The sequence below is a fragment of the Leiobunum rupestre genome, chromosome 2 (assembly GCF_980474605.1).
Source record: "Leiobunum rupestre chromosome 2, qqLeiRupe1.1.hap1, whole genome shotgun sequence".
NCBI classification, from domain to species: domain Eukaryota; kingdom Metazoa; phylum Arthropoda; class Arachnida; order Opiliones; family Sclerosomatidae; genus Leiobunum; species Leiobunum rupestre.
In genome coordinates, this window is record NC_143385.1 from 85,573,361 (window position 1) to 85,596,442 (window position 23,082).

Consider the following 23,082-nt stretch of genomic DNA (forward strand, 5'->3'; position numbering starts at 1 on the left):
TTACTATATCCAAAAGTGGATAGATTTAAAATGTATTCTTCATTAGCTGATCTTAGCCTTTGCCATTGCACAGGACCTTGCAGAGACAGTTCGGGCCTCGGGCCAAATTATATCATTGCGGGCCCTTCTAACAGAAATTTTCAAGGAAGGGGGTGCAGGTGAAGGGCAAGCCGATGGGCCCTTAAAAGGCATGCTTCCGGGTAGAGGCTTGCGCCGCCGCTAAACGCCGCCGCCACCGATAATTTTGAACGCGCCAATCGCGCCGCCGCCGATACAAAGAACGGCGCGCCGCCGTTTCTTTTTTTCTGTATACACTTTTTTTGGTATATTAAGCTTGGTTTTCATTTACGCGAAAATAACGACATTTGAACACGACGTCGAACGTCAATTTTTGGTTTTCGGATTTCGGTCGACGCAGAGTAATAGCATTTTCACTTAGCGTCAATAGATTCCAACATTGCTATCTTGGCTATAGAGAGAGTCACTAATATAACCAAGGCTTATCCACATTTATATTCCCTTTAAATTTAAATGTTGCTTGGTTAAATGTTGCCTTTGCTTTTTGACGTTACGTCTACAGTGCCTAATGCCTACCCTAGTTTGAAAAGCTTGCACACAAACAACCAGGGTTGGTAAAAACCGGAAAAAAAGTGGAAAAAACTCTTTTCATGCTAAATTAATCATTGATATATCTATTAAGTGACTAATTTGGTCATTGCAAATATGAGAGATGAAAAAAGGCCGGGAGAAGAGTGAATAGAATAGAAGAATATACTGCTTTTTTTAATAGTAGTTATATATTTATTTAATCTTAAATGAAGAAATAACTCAAAAGTGTTTAAAAATACACAGAAGGACAAAAGAAAAATGTCTTTACAGGCAATAAAGATATTCCGCGAGCGAGGTGCCGGGCGGAAAAGTGTTCAACACCGACGCGGCATTACCCCGCCGTATCGCGATTGCTATCCGCTGAGTCAAAAACGACGTGGAACGTGACTCCCCGGTAGCTTCCGAATTCGACGCAGCTTTTATTATTTATTTTTTATTGAATTTTGCCACCCGGTTTTTTCACCCTTGGCAAAATTGTAGCAACCCTGCAAACAACACGAACTGCTTTAAAAACTATTAAAGTGGTGCATTGAGTTTTTGGTTTTTGAAAGGCATTAAAACGTAACCGTTTCTGGTATTTATTGCGATAACAAAAGCAGTTAATCTTCGTGGGACAAGGACATCTATGTCAAGTAATCTCACCAGAAGCGTCCGTTTGCAGCGTTAGAGGATCAGCGTCGGAATAGAGTTTGCAGTAGTTGTCGCCTAAGAATGCTTTGACCGTGACCGAGTATTCGGTGTAAGGAACAAGATTGGAGATATTGAATGAACAGTCACTCGCGCTCAACTCCTGTTCTAGCTTTTGGCAACTGAGCCCATTCTGGCACCTCCATTCGACGACGAATCCACTGAATGGGCCATTTGTCGGCTCTTCCCAATTTATTGAAATGCTGCTTGCCGTTATTTCAGTTGCTTTTACATTTTGACATTTATTTACAACTGAAATAAGAAAAACGTTCAAATTAGTTGTCTTAAGGGTCTTTCAGACTACACAACTCTTAAAGTCCAATTAGTTTGGCCATCAAACATGTCCAACTAATTAGCAGTGTGACCAAAAAACGCTTGTACACTTTTTAGTACCCGATTTTTGGATGTACAATATGTTTGAGATATAAAACTATTAAAAATTCAAAGAAAGAAATTAAAGGCTGGGAACAGAGATTCCATTTCCTCGCGCGCGAATTTTGACCCCCGCTAAATTGAGTGACAGCGTGGACCGAGGGGTCGGACATTCCCAAAAAAAGCGTACGGGATTTCGAAATCTCTGTGATTTCGCTATTTCGTCAAAGATTTAGCGATTTCGTCGGAGATTTCGCGATTTCATCAGAGATTTCGCGATTTCATCAGATTTCGCGATTTCGTCAAAGATTTCGCGATTTCATCAGAGATTTTGCGATTTCATCAGATTTCACGATTTCGTCAAAGATTTCGCGATTTCGTCGGAGATTTCGCGATTTCATCAGAGATTTTGCGATTTCATCAGATTTCGCGATTTCATCGAAGATTTCGCGATTTCATCAGAGATTTTGCGATTTCATCAGATTTCGCGATTTCGTCAAAGATTTCGAGATTTCGTCGGAGATTTCGCGATTTCGTCAGGGATTTCGCGATTTCGTCGGAGATTTCTTCTGAAGTGTACGGGATTTTGTACAAATGTCCGACCCCTCGGCGTGGACAGCTTGACCGAGAATTATCCACGTGGTCACTCAAGCTGTAAGAGCTGAGAATCAAGTTGTCAGAGATGTCAATCAGTTGTCACTCGTAAAAAAATTAAGGACACGATAAGAGGGGTGGAAATTCACTCTGTTCTGGGTCTTTAAGCTATTCTCAGCATTCTGTATCGCCACTGACGCGAGAACTTAGAAACTCGTCAGCTTACTATCTAATATTGCTATTATCGATATCGAATAGCTCACAAATAATTTTGACAGGCTAAACCTAATTTCAAAATTTCAAACAGGTAACGAATAATCCCATTGTAAGAACCCAAATCGTTTAAACAATTGCCGTGCTATTGCGAAGTACAAACATTTATAAACGCATTGTTTGGTCGAAATGTGAGAACAACGTAGGGTGACCAATTAATTGGTGCATCAGATATGAACAACTATTTTGGCACCAATAACAGTACTCTAACGAAAAGACACCTTTAGCAAAGTATGTGTATTTTAAAGATAACTTTTATGAATCATTTGACAGTCAGGGTAATCTTTATGTCGTTTAGTTTTGTCTAAAATTAATTATCGGGAATTCTGTCAACAAAAACCAAATTTAAAACTAAGATTTAATAGTTCAAAGATGAAACGATTACGGCCTATATTATTTGTAAAAAAAAATTTGAAAAACAAACCTAACGCTTAATTGAGAACGAACCATTTTCGACGCCCTTTGCACAGTTTGGGAGACACTGAACTACACTTTAGCCGGTCTAACAGAAGTTTTTCGCGTCGATACAAAAGATTCCCGTTAGGCCTGTGCTTGGTTTTCACATGGATTAATTAATTAGTTAATTAATCCATGGTTTTCACTAGCGCTGGTCATCATTCCCTTTTCTCTACGCGCGTGAAAATGTTTGCACGTCCCAAATTTGAGAAACGCGTCCTTACGCGCGCTAGTGGAAACCAAGGCTTACACATTTTTTCGCCTCAACGCAAAAAATCAGCCCTTCCAAGAACCATAGATATACAATTGCTTGCACGTCCCGCTTTTATGTATTTATATTTCCTAGGGAATCACCGAATGGATTTTATTTAGAAAATCATTATATCGTTAGCGTAGTTTATATCGTTCTAGAAGCATGCTATGTGCAAGGGGAGGATTTTACGGACAGAAGTATGGACTTTTAAAATGTTACCATTTTACTCTACGTTCTAACCTGATTGCAGACTGCTGGTGCTCACTTCGACTAGTGGTCCTTGAAGTTTCTTTTCTCTCGTAGGCGTTGAGTCATCCAAATTATATGCCCTTATTCGCACAAAATATTTCGTATGCGGCGTCAAGCCACTGAACGTGTGGCTCGTAGTGCGGTTATCTTTCACCTCAATGGTCTCTTCCGGTCCTTGACTCTCGTCTTTGAAGGAGATGAGGTAACCGTCCAAAGGCCCATGAAGCTTAATGGGTGTCTTCCATTTCACAGTCAACGATTCGGCTTGAGGACAATCGAATTCCACACTTTGAACTACTTCAGGTGCTGAAATGAAATACAAGTAATTTATATAGAAACTAAATATGATCGTTAGTTTTGTACGAAAGTTTAAAACAGTTTTTGTATTTGGTGGTGTTTGTTCAACATTGGAATTAGTTTTTCATTTTATTCTTTAGCATATTTTTGGATTAAACCATAAATGGAATTTCTTTAATATACAATAAGTCCATTACAGATAATAATTTAAATGAGAAATTTCATTAAAAAGATATCGTCAAAACAAAGACTCACGTGAAAAGTTATGAAAAATCCATACCGATGTATCAATATTTCCAGATTTTAACTTTGTAAACAATTGATACACGGATTAAAATACCCATCAATTCTTATCTAACGTGGTCAAAGCCTACAAAGGAGTAGTTACCGGAAGCAAATGTCCTATAAGTCTTCTTCAATTCGTTTCCGTTTAATCTGTTGCCTTCCTCTTCGTTGAAGGCCCGAATGAAGAAGTCATAAGTCGTGTAGGGCTCCAAGTTTGAAAAACTGTAGCTGTTTCTAGTGCCTGCTATGTCCTCGTTCGTAATTAAAGTGCCGCCTTTCTTCCATGAAATGGAGAATCCGTACAGGGATCCATTCTTCTGGTCCGGTTCCTTCCAAGACAAGAAAACTGTGCTATAGCTGGTCACTTTGACTACAAAGTCCTTCGGATCACTTGGAACTGTAAAATTTCCGAGTATTTCCATTAGTAATTTTATTCGTAATGTCTTGTTAACAAGGTTGTTAAATGTTTAAGGAGACGGTAACACTATCATTGTAATAAATTTACTTATTCTCTCCTTGAAATGGTTATTTCATATTCTCCTTATTCCCACTTATACGTGTTTATTTAATTTTTGAATTGATAAAAATTATTTGCATTATACATGTATAACTTTTGAGCTAACTGTTGATGGTGTCAGACTACATCTAGCTTTACCAGCTTGGAAATTGCTGATTACAGAAATATATATTTCGAATTAGTCTGCAACAACAAAGGTCGCAAAAGTTTACAAATTTAAATAGTATCATTCAAAGCCCCTATAAATTTGCCTTGATTTGACTTGAGCAATCAAAAATATTTTATTGAGTGGTAAATCTCTGGGTATAAAATTGTGAGGCTGTTATTTAAACGTGTATTGTATAATATTTATTATCCGATCGCGTTGAAATTTTATTTTAATAATAATAAATAATAATAATAATAATCAGCTAGGCTAATACCCAAGGCACCACCTTAGGCCTAAGTCATCATGCGACTTTTGAAGCCATTAATTCAGGTGGCCCGGTTACAATGCGTAGGGGGGTGGTGGCAAGCCCTGCATGCCACGCGTTCGAGCCAACAGCTCCCTACACTAACTACACTGCATCATGCGTTGCTAACTGGGAAACTACCTTATAATTCCGAAATTTTTATTACGAATTTTTCTGCAACAATCGAGGTCACCGAACGTGGCAATTTACAAACCTTCAATACAAACTATCGCTTTGAAGCTATTCGAAGATTGTTCGTCAACTTACTATCGGCTTTCGTCGTTGCGTCGACTTTGGTCGGCTGGCCACGTAAGTCTTTCCCCAGATTAGAAGGCGATTCATCTTTATTGAAGGCCAAGATTATTATCGAATATTTCGTGTACATATTCAAACCGCTGAAAGTATATGAACGTGTATCTTTGGTAAGAGCGCAGTTTTCGCTTTGGCCATCTTTTGAAATAGAAACGCAGTATCCATGCAGAGGTCCATTTGGCTTCGAGGGTTCGTCCCACGCAAAGGTCAATGACGTTGACGTCCTGCTGAGCAATTTGGCACCCGTCACTGCTTCAGGCGCTGAAATGAGAAAACCCCACGGTTTCATCTAACGAACTACCAAGATGAACTTGAAACAGCAATGTGCAATGTTGTCAGAGTGCTCTGCACTATCATAAACTACCGTAATTGAACTGTAATATCACTGTACAATTTACAGTTATATGCACGTTTGGGCCTAAGGTGGTGCCTTGGGTATTAGCCTAGTCGATATCGTCGTAAAATTAACGATGAAACTATAGTTTTATATTTAACGGAAAGTCGATACTTAAATTAACGATTAAACCACTTTTAATATTTTTTACCATTAAATTAATAGTGAAAATAGAATTTTATTTCTACGGTAATACAACAAATAAATAAAAATTTAAAACATAAAATAGATTAATTAAAAATTGGCTATTACCGTTGAATAGCTTGTTTCAATTTTAAATTATTGTTTAATACATGCATTGTAAGATTAACCAATAGGCTATGTAAGCTTAAACCTAGGGCCTAGAACTGGTCATGCTAGAGCGAGGTATAGAGTGGCTTCTAATAATGTTCAAGTCTAGGGAACCGTGTGGTAGTTAATCTCGACAATAATATCATCTAACAGTACCATCGGATGGCATGAATTCTTTATTATTGATATCCACGGGGACCAACATAAGATTTATATATAACAAGTACTAATTCGTTAGTTCAACGGTTTAAATCTGTAAATTCGACGGCCAGGTCACTGTTTTAAAAACATTTTTTTGTTTACCATTTTTCTTAACCGAATACTAAAAAAAGACGTGTTATGAAAAATTTATAACTATTTTATAATTCCTAATAGAAGTATAATTTTAATTACAGAGTACGTAAGAATTGTTTTTTGCTTAAAGGAAAAGTCCAGGTTTGGTAAAACTTGGGTCTATTTGAAAGATCATGTTTAAATAAACTCAAAAATATCAGTCGTAAAATTGTATCTTTTTTTAATGACGATAAATTAATTTTTAAACGAGCCATTTTTTGTTTCGGGGTGACGATTTAGGACTTTAATCACGCGCTGTTCGTGCTATAACAGGCTTTAACAGCGCTCTGTTCCCCGCGCGCGCGCTTGCTCCGCGTGCGGTCTGCGGAGGGAAGGCGAAAGAAAATGGCAGCTCGCTTGGTGGTAAATTTCGCTCGTTTAAAAATTAATTTCTCGTCAATAAAAAAAAGATACAATTTTACGACTGATATTTTTTAGTATATTTAAACATGATCTTTCAAATAAACCCAAGTTTTACCCAACCTGGACTTTTCCTTTAAGAATTGGTATACAACATGATGTCGTGGATGTTTTTAGTTTACTTCAATTAAAATATGTTTGTCGGTTGCAGACGCCATGGGCCATATAATGATAAATCCAGGACATGACTCTATGCGAAAAACCCGTCCAATAGCGCTAACACCTGACCACTATTGCCCCCTATTGGGAAAAACGCGCGATCGCGGACCTATGTCATTTTGGGGGCATATTTTTTAGGGGCAGTTTTCAAAAATAATACACGTGGTCGTCGTAGTAAATATCCCGGAATATTTATTCACAGTTATCATATATAGTGTGGTTATAAATGTAAGTACTTATTTTTACCTCTCCGAGGGGACTTTGTACCCTGGAGGGGTATTACAATCACCGTGTCTGTCTGTGGGTCTGTCTGTCTGTCCTGCATTTTCCGTGCAAAGGTTAATCATTGCTTACGCAGTTTCTCGAAAGGTTGGCAAAAACACCGTATGACGTTGAGCGTTGACGCATTCATTTGCGGTTTGGTTTGAATGATGTTTTTTCGCTCACCGTCGTGACGGTTTGGTGTATTACGTTTTTGTAATGTTTATGCGTAGGTAGTGAATGTTGAGTTCGTGTTATGACGGTTGTGAGTGATGAGTTTGTTGTGTTTTGACGGTTGCGCAGGTTGAGTATGTTGTGTTTGTACGGGCGTTTTCTTGGGGAAGGACCGAGCGCTGAGTGTTATGCAACCTCTCAACGTCCAATGGCAGGGTTTCCACCAATTGCTCACGGTATCAAATTGCGATTTATTGGCGCCGGCCGGGAATCGAACCAGGGTCTGCCTCGTGCAAGAGACTTACTCTAACCACTCAGCCACCAACGCTTGTTAAGTTACGGTGTTTTTCTAAAAAACAGCTTTGGCGAATATAATTTACAAAGTTATAACGTTAGGTACTATAATTTATTCTACATCATTTTAAATATTTATAAATTATATTAATCTTATATTTAATGAAATATTTATAAATTATATTAATCTTATATTTAATGAAATATTTATAAATTATATTAATCTTATATTTAATTAAATATTTATAAATTATATTAATCTTATATTTAATTAAATATTTATAAATTATATTAATCTTATATTTAATGAAATATTTATAAATTATATTAATCTTATATTTAATTAAATATTTATAAATTATATTAATCTTATATTTAATTAAATATTTATAAATTATATTAATCTTATATTTAATTAAATATTTATAAATTATATTAATCTTATATTTAATTAAATATTAATCTTAATTAAGTTATATTAATATTACATTTAATTAAATATCTGAGTATTTTAATTTATTTGATCGTGTTCAGGAATTGAACTCGGGTCGCATCGTTACCATGCAGATAGTTTACCGCCGAGCCATTGACTTCCTTTAGGAAAATAAAAAGTAAAGAAACCATTATGATAAGGCGGGTTTTTTACCTTTTAATAACGCTTAGAAATAGGATAATTATTCAAAACTCCCAGGGAAACTATATAAAAGTAATAATATAGCGCCACCGTGTGGAGAACTATCAATCAAACCGGGTAAAAAATATAATCTCTTCAATTTTTCGAACTTTAGTCAAATCTTGACGGGTCTAAAAACTCCAAATAAACGTATATAAAGCCGTTAGATTTAGTCTTTCTTAGTTCTTGGCTGACAGACGACCTACTACAGGACGGGGTCCTGGTGTCGGTCAAAAGTTATGAGGTAACTTTGCGGTTTTAATTAGTATGTTCGGTCTTCGGTCAATGAAAGAGTTAAATTGTGTTTCGCGTTTGGAACGTGAGTGAATGGACTTCAGTGTATGAACAGTGCGTGTTTAAGACTGAAAGTGTTAAAGTAATTGTGAACTAACTCAAGTCAGCTGTAAGATAAAATTGATTGTTTTTATTTTTGTAATTGGAATAACCTAATTATACCCTTGAAATTATCAACTCAACCTGTGAGGCTAATTAAGTAGATTGGAAGTAATTAGTAGCGAACAGCTATCAGCTGTTAATTAAGACAAGAGTTTATAGTAAGGTAGTTTGAATTTAGTTAAAATTACTCAGTATAATTTATGATATTTACTTAAGTGTAAGTGTAAGTGTGTTTTGGTTTATTTTTCAATCACGATGAACTAAGACAAATCTAGTCTTGGACACTTGAGTACCAGTTCTGTACAATTACGTAGGAGGGATATATATTGTTGGGTTATTGATGAAAGTTAAATCTAGAACGTTACATAGACTGTTCTGAATAAAAATAAACATTTATAATTTTGCATAATTCTGGTTGCCATTTTATTTTCTAATCACTCGCCCACAACATTAAAGTTCTGGCAATCCCGAATCAACTAAATTGTCGATATAACGGTGACGGGAAATTATTCTCGTAAATTTCTCGCGCGGCCTTAGGGAATATTCTTTAAATTGTAATATATTTGACGAGAGTTAAGTTCTTTTCTTATACCCATTCTCCGTAAATATAAAGAAATACGTGCTTAATTTCAGTTTAAAAATGTAACTCTGCGGATTACTAAAAACTGGGTATAAAGCTTCGTTTGAAATTCCATCAGAAAGGAATGTAAAGCAGCGGAATGCGATCTTTTGAGCTAGCAGCGGAATGTGATCTTTTGAGCTAGCAGCGGAATGCGATCTTTTGAGCTAGCAGCGGAATGCGATCTTTGGAGCTAGCAGCGGAATTCGATCTTTGGAGCTAGCAGCGGAATTCGATCTTTGGAGCTAGCAGCGGAATTCGATCTTTGGAGCTAGCAGCGGAATTCGATCTTTGGAGCTAGCAGCGGAATTCGATCTTTGGAGCTAGCAGCGGAATTCGATCTTTGGAGCTAGCAGCGGAATGCGATCTTTTGAGCTAGCAGCGGAATGCGATCTTTGGAGCTAGCAGCGGAATGCGATCTTTGGAGCTAGCAGCGGAATGCGATCTTTTGATCTAGCAGTGGAATGCGATCTTTTGAGCTAGCAGCGGAATGCGATCTTTTGAGCTAGCAGCGGAATGCGATCTTTTGAGCTAGCAGCGGAATGCGATCTTTTGAGCTATAATTGGTTTTACGTACAAAATTACCTGTACAATGCTTATTGTTTAAGTCGTAGTGAATTTATAAAAACTAAACTTAAAGGAAGTAAATTTAAAATTCTCGAAGAATCTTTGGGGTTTTGGTATATACATAAAAATTCGTAGGAGCTCGTCTACTTTGTATACATGAATTATCGCCTTCGATGAAGATTATAAACAGCGGGTCTCATTGGTAACCATTCCGCTTAATAGAAATTCCTCGTGGCAAGAGAAGTCGGGTTCGATGGCAGCTTGTGGGCGCTGGTTGATAACTAGGAACGACTCCTTCCGCGTTGAGTTTACAAGTTCTCTCCCCACTGGTTAAAGGGGTTTTCCGTTTTCATAAAACTGGTTGCGGTTAACGATAATAGTTAGAGTAGGGAGCAGTTAACTTGTCACCACCCTCCTACGCAATATAACCAAGTCATTTTAATTCAAGGCAATAAAAGTCTGACTTGGGCCTAAGGTGCAGGTGGTGTCTTGGGTTTTATTCTAGCTGATTCCTTGTGGCCAAAATACAAAGATTTAAAAATTACGGTACTTACGAGCGGAATATGTTTTGACCTTTTTGCCTGCACTCTCTTCTCTGCCTTTGATCAGTTGACCATCGTCCACGTTGAAAGCGTACACAGCGAACAAATATTCCGTGTACGGCTGCAGATTCGATATTTCGCTCTCTAACTTTTCTCCGGTCTCATTGCGTGTGCCACTTCCGGAGGAGGATGTCCACGATATCGTGTATCCGTCTAAATTCCCTCCTGGTTTCTCAGGCCTTATCCAAGATAAATGAACGCTCGTTGAGCTTCTTACATTGACCTTCAAGTTTTGAGGAGTGCTGGACTCTGAAATTAACATTGCCCAAAATTAATCAAATATAATTTATTTAAATTAAAATATTTCTGAGACCATTTATATCCGACGGAACTCGTAAAGAAACACTAAAAATATTTGCCACCTTACAACAAAGAATTCATTTTTGTGGCGCCATTATTTTAACTTTTAAGCTGCCTTTTATAAATAATTATTCATAACAATTCGTAAAATATTTGATATTTTCACTAAATATGAATTTAATAAGAACATAAAAAATTAATGCTCTTATTCCCAATAATTCGTAAAATATTTCATGTTTCAACTGAATATCAATTTTTGGAGCGCTTTCAAAGCTTATAGAAACTGCCAACAGATGTCACAACACTCGATATTTTAAACTACCCGCGTTCCGACGATAATAATTTATCTCTGCCAGCATGCGATAGCATTACAAGTCCCGTGGGACGTAAGTGGTCTGTTTAATCAAAAATTGGCGGGAAAAAACTAAAATTTAAACACAGTTGAGGTTCCATAAGCTCTATAAGCTTTTAAAATGAGAATTTGAGCCCTTTGAAAATTTGAACTGACCAACAAGATGGAGGGGGCAAAAACATGAGTTGACCCTCCCAGCCAAGTTCCCTGACCATTTGTGTAGAATAAATTTATGTTTTGAGGTAAAATCTTGAAAAATGTTAATTATGTATTTTTAAGACATTTTTCCAAAATTTATTTTCCGGATTTATTTTTGGGGTCATTTTAAAATTCCCTTACTATTTCGGACCATTTTAAATTTCCCTGACTATTCCCTGACCATTGGGAATCATTTTCAAATTCCCTGACTTTTCCCTGACCTTTTAGAAACATTTTCAAATTCCCTGACTTTTCCAGGTTTTCCAGGTATTCCAGGTCGTGTACTAACCCTGTCCTATAGATAAAAAATCGCCACCATGGACAAAGCTACGGAGTGCCATTACTTTATACTACTAAAAAAATGTTATTCGTACTTTACAAAATTTCAGCTAAAAAATGGAAAATACTCGTTTCCAAATCTATAAAAATAGTTTTTAAAATGTTAAGTTTAATATTTTAATAACACTGCTATCTCTATCTGTTTCGTAGCAGTATGGTACTACACAAATTACCATGTTTGCAAATTAATAGGTATTCTTTTGCCCTAATTTAAAATTATTAAAACATTACGTAACACGGTAATAATTATAATTACGGAAGCCAAACCGATCTTAAGAATTTTAGTTATTAAAGATTAATATATTTATTTATTTCCAAAAATGTATAATATATTAAAAACTTAATATATTATAAACTCAATGAAAAAAGGCTAAACCTTTAGCTAAACATTTTAAAATAGTACTTTAAAATTACCACAAAATTCCTTTCAAACATTATACGTCCCCCGCGTGTTATTCAGGACTGAAATAACAAACGAATTTTTATGTGACATTATTGGGATTTGACAATTTCATCTATTGATATCTCAATTGGCCAATTAGATATCAGTGTATCCTTTTTAAATTTTCACTTGGAAAGGAAGTGTTGCCGAATTTGTTACCATGTAACATATATCAAGGGATTAAGATAAAATATTACACTTACGTCCAGCTAATGTCCTTGTTAATAACTGGGCCTCCTTTCCGGAACAACGTTTATCAAAGCGAAACACACGGAAAGCGGACAAAGAAAATGTGTAATTTGTAAATTCTTCAAGAAATGTGACGTTGTAGGCTAAGTTTTCAGTTGTTTTTTCACGCGGTGTAGAATCCGGCTCTGTCCATTTCAAGGTGTATCCGGAAATAGGCCCATCCGTGTCTTCAGGTTCCTGCCACGCTAGATTTATTGAAGTCGATGTACGAGAAGACAGCTTGAAGTCTCTCGGAGCCGATGACTCTGAAATGAAACATGCGCAAGTGGTCATTACTTATTTGAGCAATTTTTGTTGGAAACGATAAAAACTAAAACGCCGGATCATAACGATGCGGAGTTCCCTTTGTCCTTTATACTCCCATGAACCTTTATCAAATTGTACCTAAACGGTTCATACATGGATTAAAACAAGTTGGCAAGCGAAAATATACCTCTCCTCGGAAGAGTTTTTAATTTTCAGTGAAGCGTAACTGTATCCGTGGTTCTGCGGTAGAACGCTCACCTGTCGAGCAAGAGGGCTCGGGTTCGAATCCCGGCCGATTAAAAATTATACTACACCCAATGACAAAAAGAGTGCGCTTTTGGAAAAACCTTTTACCTGATTCTAAGAAACTGGGTAGGCAGTGATTACCCTTTGCCCCGAAAATGCGAACGCGTTCGCAGGCCTGACCGAAATATAACGGTTTTCATTTTATAACTACAGACCAGACTTGGAATTAGCGGGAGTCTTGGGGCCAATGGCTCTTAATAAAATCAGTGGGCTCTTAAAATAAATCATTCGAACGGGGGTTGCGGGCCACCGGGGCTCTCAATTTAATTAAAAAATATTTATTAAACATTTTACGGAAATTTCTGGAACATATTGATTTGTACGCCGTTTTTGAAACTCTGTTTTCCTACCCTTTACGAGAGCGGGATCTAGCGTTACAAATGATTATGTGTGATATTATAATATACTTGCTTGTTTTAAAGTTAATGAATGTTATGTAAGTAACGTAACCATTTTTTATTTTCCTATTTTCCCTACCTAATTTTAAATTTTCCCCCTAATTCCCCCCCCCCGCTTGGGCCAGTGGCTCTCAATAAAAATAAACTTAAGGGGGGTCGTAAAAAATATGACTATTTCCAAGTCTGGTGGTAACCGTTGATCAACATTCGTCTGCTCCTCCGCTCTAGCGCTCTAGCCTAGGTCACGTGTGACGCAGCAAATACGATAGGTGAAAACTATTCGCCAATCCTGGACTGCTCAAAGAACTGTTCAGGACTGAGCTCTGACGTCAGCAAAATTTCCCGGACAGTTCGAGACTAGATCACGAATAGTCTAACTTAAAATAAAATTAAAAAATGGCGGCCGTAATGGGCATGTTACTTAATTTATTAAATTCAGATATATCAAGCTCAGAATCCTCATCTGATGATGAAATGGAAGTAATAGGAAATGTTTTAAGTACCGCACGAAATTTCCGAATGAGTATAATGAATTATGATAGTTTAATTGTTAATCGTTATCATGATATTGAATTTGAGAGTATGTTTAGAGTTAGGCCTATCATTTACGAAGAGCTAGTTAGGAAATTTGGTAGCTCAGAGCATCGCAACATTTTCCAGGGATGTTTCATTACTTAATAGTGTAATGGTTTAAATAAATTTGTAACATATTATTATAGGGAGTGGAAGACCTGTATTGTCACCAGATAAACATCTATTAGTATTCCTCTGGTTTGTTAGACATTGGAGTGTATCATTCCATGAAACTTCAGACAGATTCAACATAACATAAAACAGTGTTAAAAACATCCTAAAAAGACTCAATACATTTTTTTAATAATGTGTCTGCAAGTATAATTCAATAGCCAGAAGATAAAGAAGGCTTAAAGGGACGGTTTGAACAAATATCAGATATACCTAATTTCTAGGGGATTTTAGTGAACTCTTTAATATTTTAAAACAAACCTTGAGCAAAGGAAAAACAATAAAACTAGTATAACCGTAAATTGTCAATTTTTATAGAAAATAAAGGATATTTACCATTGATCCATCAACCAATAATGTCAGGGGCGTAGGAAGGTCTTTATTTCAGGGGGGGGCAAACCGCTAAAACTCCAAGTCTTCCCCCGGTGTTGAAAAAAGCCTATTTTTTTTTCAAAGACAAGAAGCCTCCAGATATAATTTTTTTTGTTATTGTTTCTCAAATCAGATGTGGATAATTATGGTCAAATGCGTTAAAACCGTAGAAAATTCGATAATATTTTCGCTAAATTAAAATTTCCCGGTTGTAGAGTTCAATTTTTCTGACTCTTGGTAAGTAATCTTTTCCTCCGCCCGATAACCCCTCATTTATATTCGATCCCTCTCCCGCTAGCCCAAACCTCTTTCCATCCTGTAAAGCAAAATCAAATCCCTTACAGACACTAACTAAAAACGTAAAATATTTAAAATTCAAAAACATTACATACTCCCTTGTTTGCCTTAGTCTAAAATTCTATCTCAGCGCGAACTCGAGTCCTACGTTATCTCAACAATTATGAATGATGAATTTTCCCGTACTCTAGTCTCTAACCTATTAACAGTACCTAAGATTTTAACTTTAAATTTACAAAATCTTTCACTTCTTGTTTAAATATTTAAGTTCACTTTTGTGTAAAATATATTTTATTAAGTTTCGTATCACAAAACATGTAGTCGTAGAAAGCTAGAAACCTCAGTCATAACTGTTTTATGTTTAATAAATTTTAAACATCTGATCTAAAGATAATCAGATATATTTTTTGTTAAGCCTAGTGTAATAAAAATAACGTGTATTCATAAAAAATTAGAAGGCTCAGTAGTGATAACTTTGTAAGATATAAATTTTCAACATCAGACCTAATTGAGTGATCATTTAGATATCAACATTTTAAAAATTAAGTCTATTAAATAAAGGAATCATGGAAAGTTAGAAGCCTCAGTGATAAATTTTTAAACGATCTTAGATTATTCTTTAACATCTTACCTGATTGCGTAAACTTTTATTCCAAATAAAATTAATAGGCCTATAAACACTGTCCAATAATTCAAAACATATTTACTATTTAACTACCTGGGCAAAGCCGTGGCGCGAAACCAACTGAAGAAATCGTAGGTGGCAAGATAAAGGTCGTGCAAAACACGGAATTTTGGTATTTCCCAAGGTGCAAAGGAGAGACCATAGACAGTATAAATCCCTAAGGAATATACTGTCTATGGAGAGACAGGACTCGAGAGCGCCTGTTTTATTTAACAATATTACGAGAACAGTGCGATGTTGCGGTGGCGCTGGTGTACCGACGCTAAACCCTATTCACGACTCCAATTAATTAAAACTAGCCGATTTAAATGGGTTGGCAACCTGTATTGCTGCGCGAAGGTGAGGTTATTTGTGCGATAATTTTGCCGCCTCATTGAAGCGGGAAACATTATCGCACAAATAGCAAAACTTATACATAAAACCGTTTTTTTACATGATAGTGTTGATATTAGAAGAAAACCGGGTACCCGACACATATGAAAAAGTATATCACGAAATTAATCTAATACTACTTTAGAAAAAAGACTTAAAACTCCCACATTGTCTAAGTTATGTTTTGAAATAATTTGAAGAAAAGTAAGTAGACATAGGCTACTAAAATACTAAATGATATTATGTATATTTTTGGATTTTGACCAAGGTACGACGTCCCCGCCCGATGGACTATGGTATGAATAAAAGCAATTTCCGGGGGGGGGGGGCATTTGCATGGGTTGCACACATTAATAATGTGTTAATTTGTTTTATGGTTGGCCTGTACTTGTAGACTCTTAAATATAGTGATAAAGTAAAATGAAAATCCATTTGGACGCAAACCAATTTTATTTGTTTTTATTATTCACTTTTTTACATTTTAATCCCCTCATAGTTGCTTACTTCTTTGCCTTATTTACAAGATACAGGTTTATCCAGTTGTTGAAAACCTGTAGGGGATGTTCTAATTGTTCCCAAACCTTCGTTGGGATTTGTGAAGGCAATAACTAAAAATTCAAAACCTTGTGGAGGTATTACCTGTCTAGTTTTGAAAATAATACTGAATTTTTGGCATTTATTAATATCACAAAGCTTGTTGCAGTAGATATACATAGACTAGTTTAGTCAGCTGTAGAAAACTTGTAGGAGTGTAGACTACGCGATAAAACTATCTTCACTCCTACAAGTTCGGTACACATTTTGTACCACAGGCTTAACCCATCTAATTTGTATAATAATACTTGTTAATTTCACAATGCTTATTATACGCAGTCAGTCAAGAATGAATTATTTTAACTGAGATTTAACTGAGAATACACCTGAGACTGCAAGGTGCGCACTGTCTCTTCCCCCTTAGCCATGAAAAACAAAATAAAATATAATCGATTTAGTTTAAGGCTAAATAATAAAAAACTATTAAATATTTACCGCGGCCTAAGAATACCCAATGCGCGTCCCCACCAGATATCGGATAACTTTCATAGCGACAAGTGTTAGCTGAGACTAGATTCTACGCAAAGCAATCTGCAGACGAATTTTCAGTCATTGGGAATTGGGTTCTCGCCAGTACCTGCTTTTGAGTAAGTACTGCTCGGACACAGTGGCGTCACCAGGATTTCAAAACTGGTGGCGCTTAAGCCATAAGCACTGGTCAGGGGCGTCCCATTGAGTGATATGGGGGAGGGGGGGGGCTCCGAAAAAGGTTTGAGACATTTATACCGACTAGGAAAAATGAAATTTTGATGACCATTTTTAAGTTTAAAGAAACATTTCGCAAAGTGAATTGGAAAAAGTCTTAATTTTAGGAGGCGCTTTTCAGAAATTTTAGGTGGCGCTTCAGAAATTTTTCAGGTGGCTCAAGCGCCGCCTAAAACACCCTAGCGACGCCACTGCTAGTCGGACAGTCCCGAACGATCCGAAAACTGGTTCTCGAGAGCGAATAGTCTGCGCCCGAACTGTCCGAGAATTCTTTATCCGGCGAATAGTCTGCGTCGGGACAGTCCGAACGGTTTTGGACTGGCGAATAGTTTTCACCTAATATTGCATCCGTTTTGACGATTTCGCCCGCGAGATAGCGTTCGGAACAGGTATTTTAAATGTTTCTAGCTCTGCTGAACATCCTTATTTTTTTAATCCATGGTTCATTTGACCGTAGAAACCAATTTCCATATTTTGAGAAGAATATTTTCACTACTAATTTTTTTATTAATTTAACCCAACACCTATTTTTCGCCAGGTCAGAATATCAGAAGTAAATAAACCGAAGCTATCGAAATAGCGCTCAGAATCGGAGGGCGTTTTCCTTATGGAAATTGAGTCAAATAAAAGCTAATTTCCATTATCGTCGTTTCACGCGATAAATTGCACTTGGGAATTGTGGGTATAGCTATTTTTATGTATAAAAAATGGTTTTATAAAAACAAAAACTTATTTTGTCGGTCTAAGAGCGCGCAAAATTTCAAATTCGAGGTAAATGTGTAACTTCGGAACAACTCCTTCCGCGTTGAGTTTGCAAGTTCTCTCCTCGCTGGTTTAAGGGGTTTTCCCCCGAGCTGTTCGGTTTCCCTATCCATAAAAAACTTGTTAAGGTTAACGGTAATAGTTAGTGTAGGGAGCTGTTGGCTCGCGTGGCATGCAGGGCTTGCATTGTAACCCAGCCGCCTGAAATAAAGGCTTTAAAAGTCGCTCGATGACTTAGGCCTAAGGTGGTGGCTTGGGTGATTAGCCTAGCTGATTATTATATTATTTTTATTATTAATGATCAAGTGTCTGTACATGTACTTCTATTTTCATTTTCTATTTACTGATTCATCATTTATATTTCTTATCTTATAACTTTTTCAGAAATACGTCGTACCCAAATATATGCCTTCTCCTCCCCTCCCCAAACGGGTATAGTGATCGTGATTGATAGGTTTATCGACATATCTTTGACCCCCCAGTGCTTGCTGAGAAATCAAGGCCATCGTAAGAAAAAAGGCGTCGAAAAATACGACAACGACACTGCTGAAGGGGTGTCAATGGTCAGCCCACGGACTAATTAATGTATACACATTAATTAGTCCGTGGTCAGCCCCTCAAATTGCACGAATTGTCACCAAATTTCAAACATCTCTTCTACGTATACACAGCTAGCGCGGCCCGAAGATTTGAAGCCAAAATGTTTTCGAACTGCGTAGTAAGCCTCGCTCGGGCACCACAGAGTGAAAGCGAATTAGATTTCATTATCCCCTTTAGTGTTAAATTACAATATCGCGGTAAGCACCCTTACACAATGTTCCATCTATCTATACTAAATTCCTAACTGTCTTCTGTCTGTCTGTCTTGCGTCTGTTTCTCTATAGACGTCCGAGCCGTTCAACCTAGGACCTCCAAATTTCTCACAGCTATTCTTACGGCCCAAAGGCAGCGAGTCGCGCTATTTTCATCGATTTCCACTTTGGGTTAAGTTAATTAATTACATAACGTTAAAAAGCGAGTCGAAAACTATGTATTTTTGCCCCTGGAAATTTGCCGTGAATCCTGCAACCTACATACACCTATACAACCAATACTTTTCTGCCTCAAACAATTTCGCGGCTCCGTCATCTTCACTTGGCGAATAGAGACTGGGGGAGGGGGAGGGGGGAAGGGTTTTGTTTATGACTCAGTCTTCACGGCAATTTCCAATTAAGTTAATTAATTAAATCATGTATTTTTTACACTGGAACGGTGCCGTGAATCCTGCAACCTAAATACACCTATACAACCAAAAATTTTCTGCCCCAGTCAATTTAGCGGCTGCGCTGGGAGGGGGGGAAGGGTTTGGTTTGTGACTCAGTTTTCACGGGATTTTAGTTTTAGCTTTGGCCCGGCCGAAACAGTCTTCACGGGATTTTAAATTTCTAGCTGGGGCCCGGCTGAAACCGTCTTCACGGGATTTTAGTTCTAGCTGGGGCCTGGCCGAAACAGTCTTCACGGGATTTTAGTTCTAGCTGGGGCCTGGCCGAAACAGTCTTCACGGGATTTTAGTTCTAGCTGGGGCCCGGCCGAAACAGTCTTCACGGGATTTTATTTCTAGATGGGGCCTGGCCGAAACAGTCTTCACGGGATTTTAAATTTCTAGCTGGGGCCCGGCTGAAACCGTCTTCACGGGATTTTAGTTCTAGCTGGGGCCTGGCCGAAACAGTCTTCACGGGATTTTAGTTCTAGCTGGGGCCCGGCCGAAACAGTCTTCACGGGATTTTAGTTCTAGCTGGGGCCCGGCCGAAACAGTCTTCACGGGATTTTAGTTCTAGCTGGGGCCCGGCCGAAACAGTTTTCACGGGATTTTAGTTCTAGCTGAGGCCTGGCCGAAACAGTCTTCACGGGATTTTAGTTCTAGCTGGGGCCTGGCCGAAACAGTCTTCACGGGATTTTAGTTCTAGCTGGGGCCCGGCCGAAACAGTCTTCACGGGATTTTAGTTCTAGCTGGGGCCCGGCCGAAACAGTCTTCACGGGATTTTAGTTCTAGCTGGGGCCCGGCCGAAACAGTCTTCACGGGATTTTAGTTCTAGCTGGGGCCTGGCCGAAACCGTCTTCACGGGATTTTATTTCTAGCTGGGGCCCGGCCGAAACAGTCTTCACGGGATTTTATTTCTAGCTGGGGCCCGGCCGAAACAGTCTTCACGGGATTTTAGTTCTAGCTGGGGCCTGGCTGAAACAGTCTTCACGGGATTTTAGTTCTAGCTGGGGCCTGGCCGAAACAATCTTCACGGGATTTTAGTTTTAGCTTTGGCCTGGCCGAAACAGTCTTCACGGGATTTTAAATTTCTAGCTGGGGCCCGGCTGAAACCGTCTTCACGGGATTTAAGTTCTAGCTGGGGCCTGGCCGAAACAGTCTTCACGGGATATTAGTTCTAGCTGGGGCCTGGCCGAAACAGTCTTCACGGGATTTTAGTTCTAGCTGGGGCCTGGCCGAAACAATCTTCACGGGATTTTAGTTTTAGCTTTGGCCTGGCCGAAACAGTCTTCACGGGATTTTAAATTTCTAGCTGGGGCCCGGCTGAAACCGTCTTCACGGGATTTAAGTTCTAGCTGGGGCCTGGCCGAAACAGTCTTCACGGGATATTAGTTCTAGCTGGGGCCTGGCCGAAACAGTCTTCACGGGATTTTAGTTCTAGCTGGGGCCTGGCCGAAACAGTCTTCACGGGATTTTAGTTCTAGCTGGGGCCCGGCCGAAACAGTCTTCACGGGATTTTTAATTTCTAGCTGGGGCCCGGCCGAAACAGTCTTCACGGGATTTTAAATTTCTAGCTGGGGCCCGGCCGAAACAGTCTTCACGGGATTTTAGTTCTAGCTGGGGCCTGGCCGAAACCGTCTTCACGGGATTTTAGTTCTAGCTGGGGCCCGGCCGAAACAGTCTTCACGGGATTTTAGTTTTAGCTGGGGCCTGGCCGAAACAGTCTTCACGGGATTTTAGTTCTAGCTGGGGCCCGGCCGAAACAGTCTTCACGGGATTTTAGTTCTGGGGCCCGGCCGAAACAGTCTTCACGGGATTTTAGTTCTAGCTGGGGCCGGGCCGAAACAATCTTCACGGGATTTTAGTTCTAGCTGGGGCCTGGCCGAAACAGTCTTCACGGGATTTTATTTCTAGCTGGGGCCCGGCCGAAACAGTCTTCACGGGATTTTAGTTCTAGCTGGGGCCTGGCCGAAACAGTCTTCACGGGATTTTAGTTCTAGCTGGGGCCCGGCCGAAACAGTCTTCACGGGATTTTAGTTCTAGCTGGGGCCCGGCCGAAACAGTCTTCACGGGATTTTAGTTCTAGCTGGGGCCCGGCCGAAACAGTCTTCACGGGATTTTAGTTCTAGCTGGGGCCCGGCCGAAACAGTCTTCACGGGATTTTAGTTCTAGCTGGGGCCCGGCTAGGACGGGCTACCCAGCTAGTAGTGTTATAAGTCGGAAAATTTTCCGGAAAATGACCGAGGCCTTTTTCCGAAAAAATTAAAAAGTTTTCATTCCGTGATATATTGTTTGCAAATTTAAATAAAGCGGCATTTTTGCCTAATTTTTTCGAATCTTAAAACTAAACCTCTAGACTAGTTTACACTGATTAACAATGTAACAATATTAAAGTGTTGTAGTATGTTCACTGATATTAGACATTTTATATCGATAAAAAATTAAAAAAATTTAAAACCCTTAAAAAGTAATTTGTTTTTTTAATTTTCCCCTTTTAGGATAGCAACCTATGTAAGATACATCCTTGAACTTTGTACGCAAACGTTACATTAGTCTTTATTTTGGAATATAAAATGGAAAAAATACTATTTTTGAGTAAATTTAAGTTCTCAGAATTTTTTTAAACATTTTATTTTTCCAGCCCAAAAACCGCCCAAATCTAGATTTGGGCTATTTTAAAGAAATTGTTTTAACGTCAATGGTTGCCGAACTAACAGAGATCGCAACTATTTTCACCGTAATTTCATTATATGACTTCTTGTCTACGCATAGTGAAAAGATCTATGAACTTGGATCGCAACGTTAGGAGTTAAAGCCAGTCAAAGATGGCTGATTTTGTGTATATTGAGAAGGATTTCGTTTCGTATCTTTATTTATATGCGAAACATCACCATTCAAAAAAATACTACGAGATATGAATAGCTTAATCTATCCAATGTAAAAGTCAAAATTGTCCAAAACGCAATAGGAAGCTAACTTGCCCGCTAGGGGTCGCGTGAAAAAATATTTAGATTTGACAAATCCAGGTATTCTAAATAAACGAAATATATTTATTATATATGCACTCTCTGGAATTTTGGCTAAAAAATCGGACTTTTGGAACACTGTGCCTTAGCTTGTTAATGGTTCCTAATTTGTGATAAATATGAAATACCCCACTCAGAATTCATTTAAGATTTACTTTGGGAAAAATTACTGTAAAATCGAATAAAACTATATTATTATCAGTAATCAGGTGTACAAAATATTTTCAAGAGAGTTGGTCCTCCGATTCTCCTCTCTAGCTTATTGCTACTTTATCAGAAGTAGTTAAGACCCATACCTAATGGCCGAGTAACTGCTGTTGTACTTTTCTCTGCTCCATAATCACCGCCTTCAAATTTGGCTTGAATGAAGAATTGATACTCTTTTCTGCATGGTTCTAATTTATCTACAGTGAATTTGCCTTCTGAGCACTTTTTGTCGTCCAAACTGCACTCTACAGCGAATGTCTTCGTTTTATCTGTGGCCAACTTATATTCAACGTGGTAAATAATCCTGGTTGAAGACGGCACACCTTCCTTCAGCTTCCAAAATAAATCTACCGATGCCTTTTGAGAAGTACTTGGTATGGTGATTGCTACAGCACCAAAACTTTCTATTTCCGGAGGTCCAAAAGCTGTAACAAAAAAATTACTTTGATCGAATAATATCTATTTAAACGGCTAGCACCTTATCGGAATAGTCAATTTTAATACATAGCAGAACTGATAATTATTTATAAATATTTATGCAGTGACCTCGGAGATTTATAGCGTCACTTAAGGCTGCCGTTAGATGGCGGTGTTGTTATTAAAAGAGCGCGAAACGAAAATGAGAGAAGCGACAATTTCAGCGCTCAGAATAGATCGAAAAGAGAGGAGCGCTTATTTTACAGCTCAAAAAAGAGCGGGAAGAGAGGGG

At 38.1% G+C, this 23,082-nt stretch overlaps 1 protein-coding gene across 3 annotated transcripts in view; it reads right to left on the reverse strand.

The window, feature by feature from the left end:
- LOC149960193 (receptor-type tyrosine-protein phosphatase eta-like) overlaps positions 1-23,082 on the reverse strand; it is a 154,354-nt gene that overhangs the window by 119,480 nt on the left and 11,792 nt on the right. The window contains exons 3-9 of one of the 3 annotated variants that reach the window (XM_090166571.1): positions 22,463-22,798; positions 12,374-12,664; positions 10,492-10,788; positions 5,312-5,617; positions 4,179-4,472; positions 3,485-3,799; positions 1,252-1,548 (exon numbers count right to left, since the gene is read on the reverse strand). In XM_090166571.1, the coding sequence (XP_090022697.1) occupies positions 1,252-1,548; positions 3,485-3,799; positions 4,179-4,472; positions 5,312-5,617; positions 10,492-10,788; positions 12,374-12,664; positions 22,463-22,798 (2,136 nt within the window). The remainder of the gene's footprint in view (positions 1-1,251; positions 1,549-3,484; positions 3,800-4,178; positions 4,473-5,311; positions 5,618-10,491; positions 10,789-12,373; positions 12,665-22,462; positions 22,799-23,082) is intronic. The other 2 variants (XM_090166572.1, XM_090166570.1) reach the window with 2 other exon arrangements.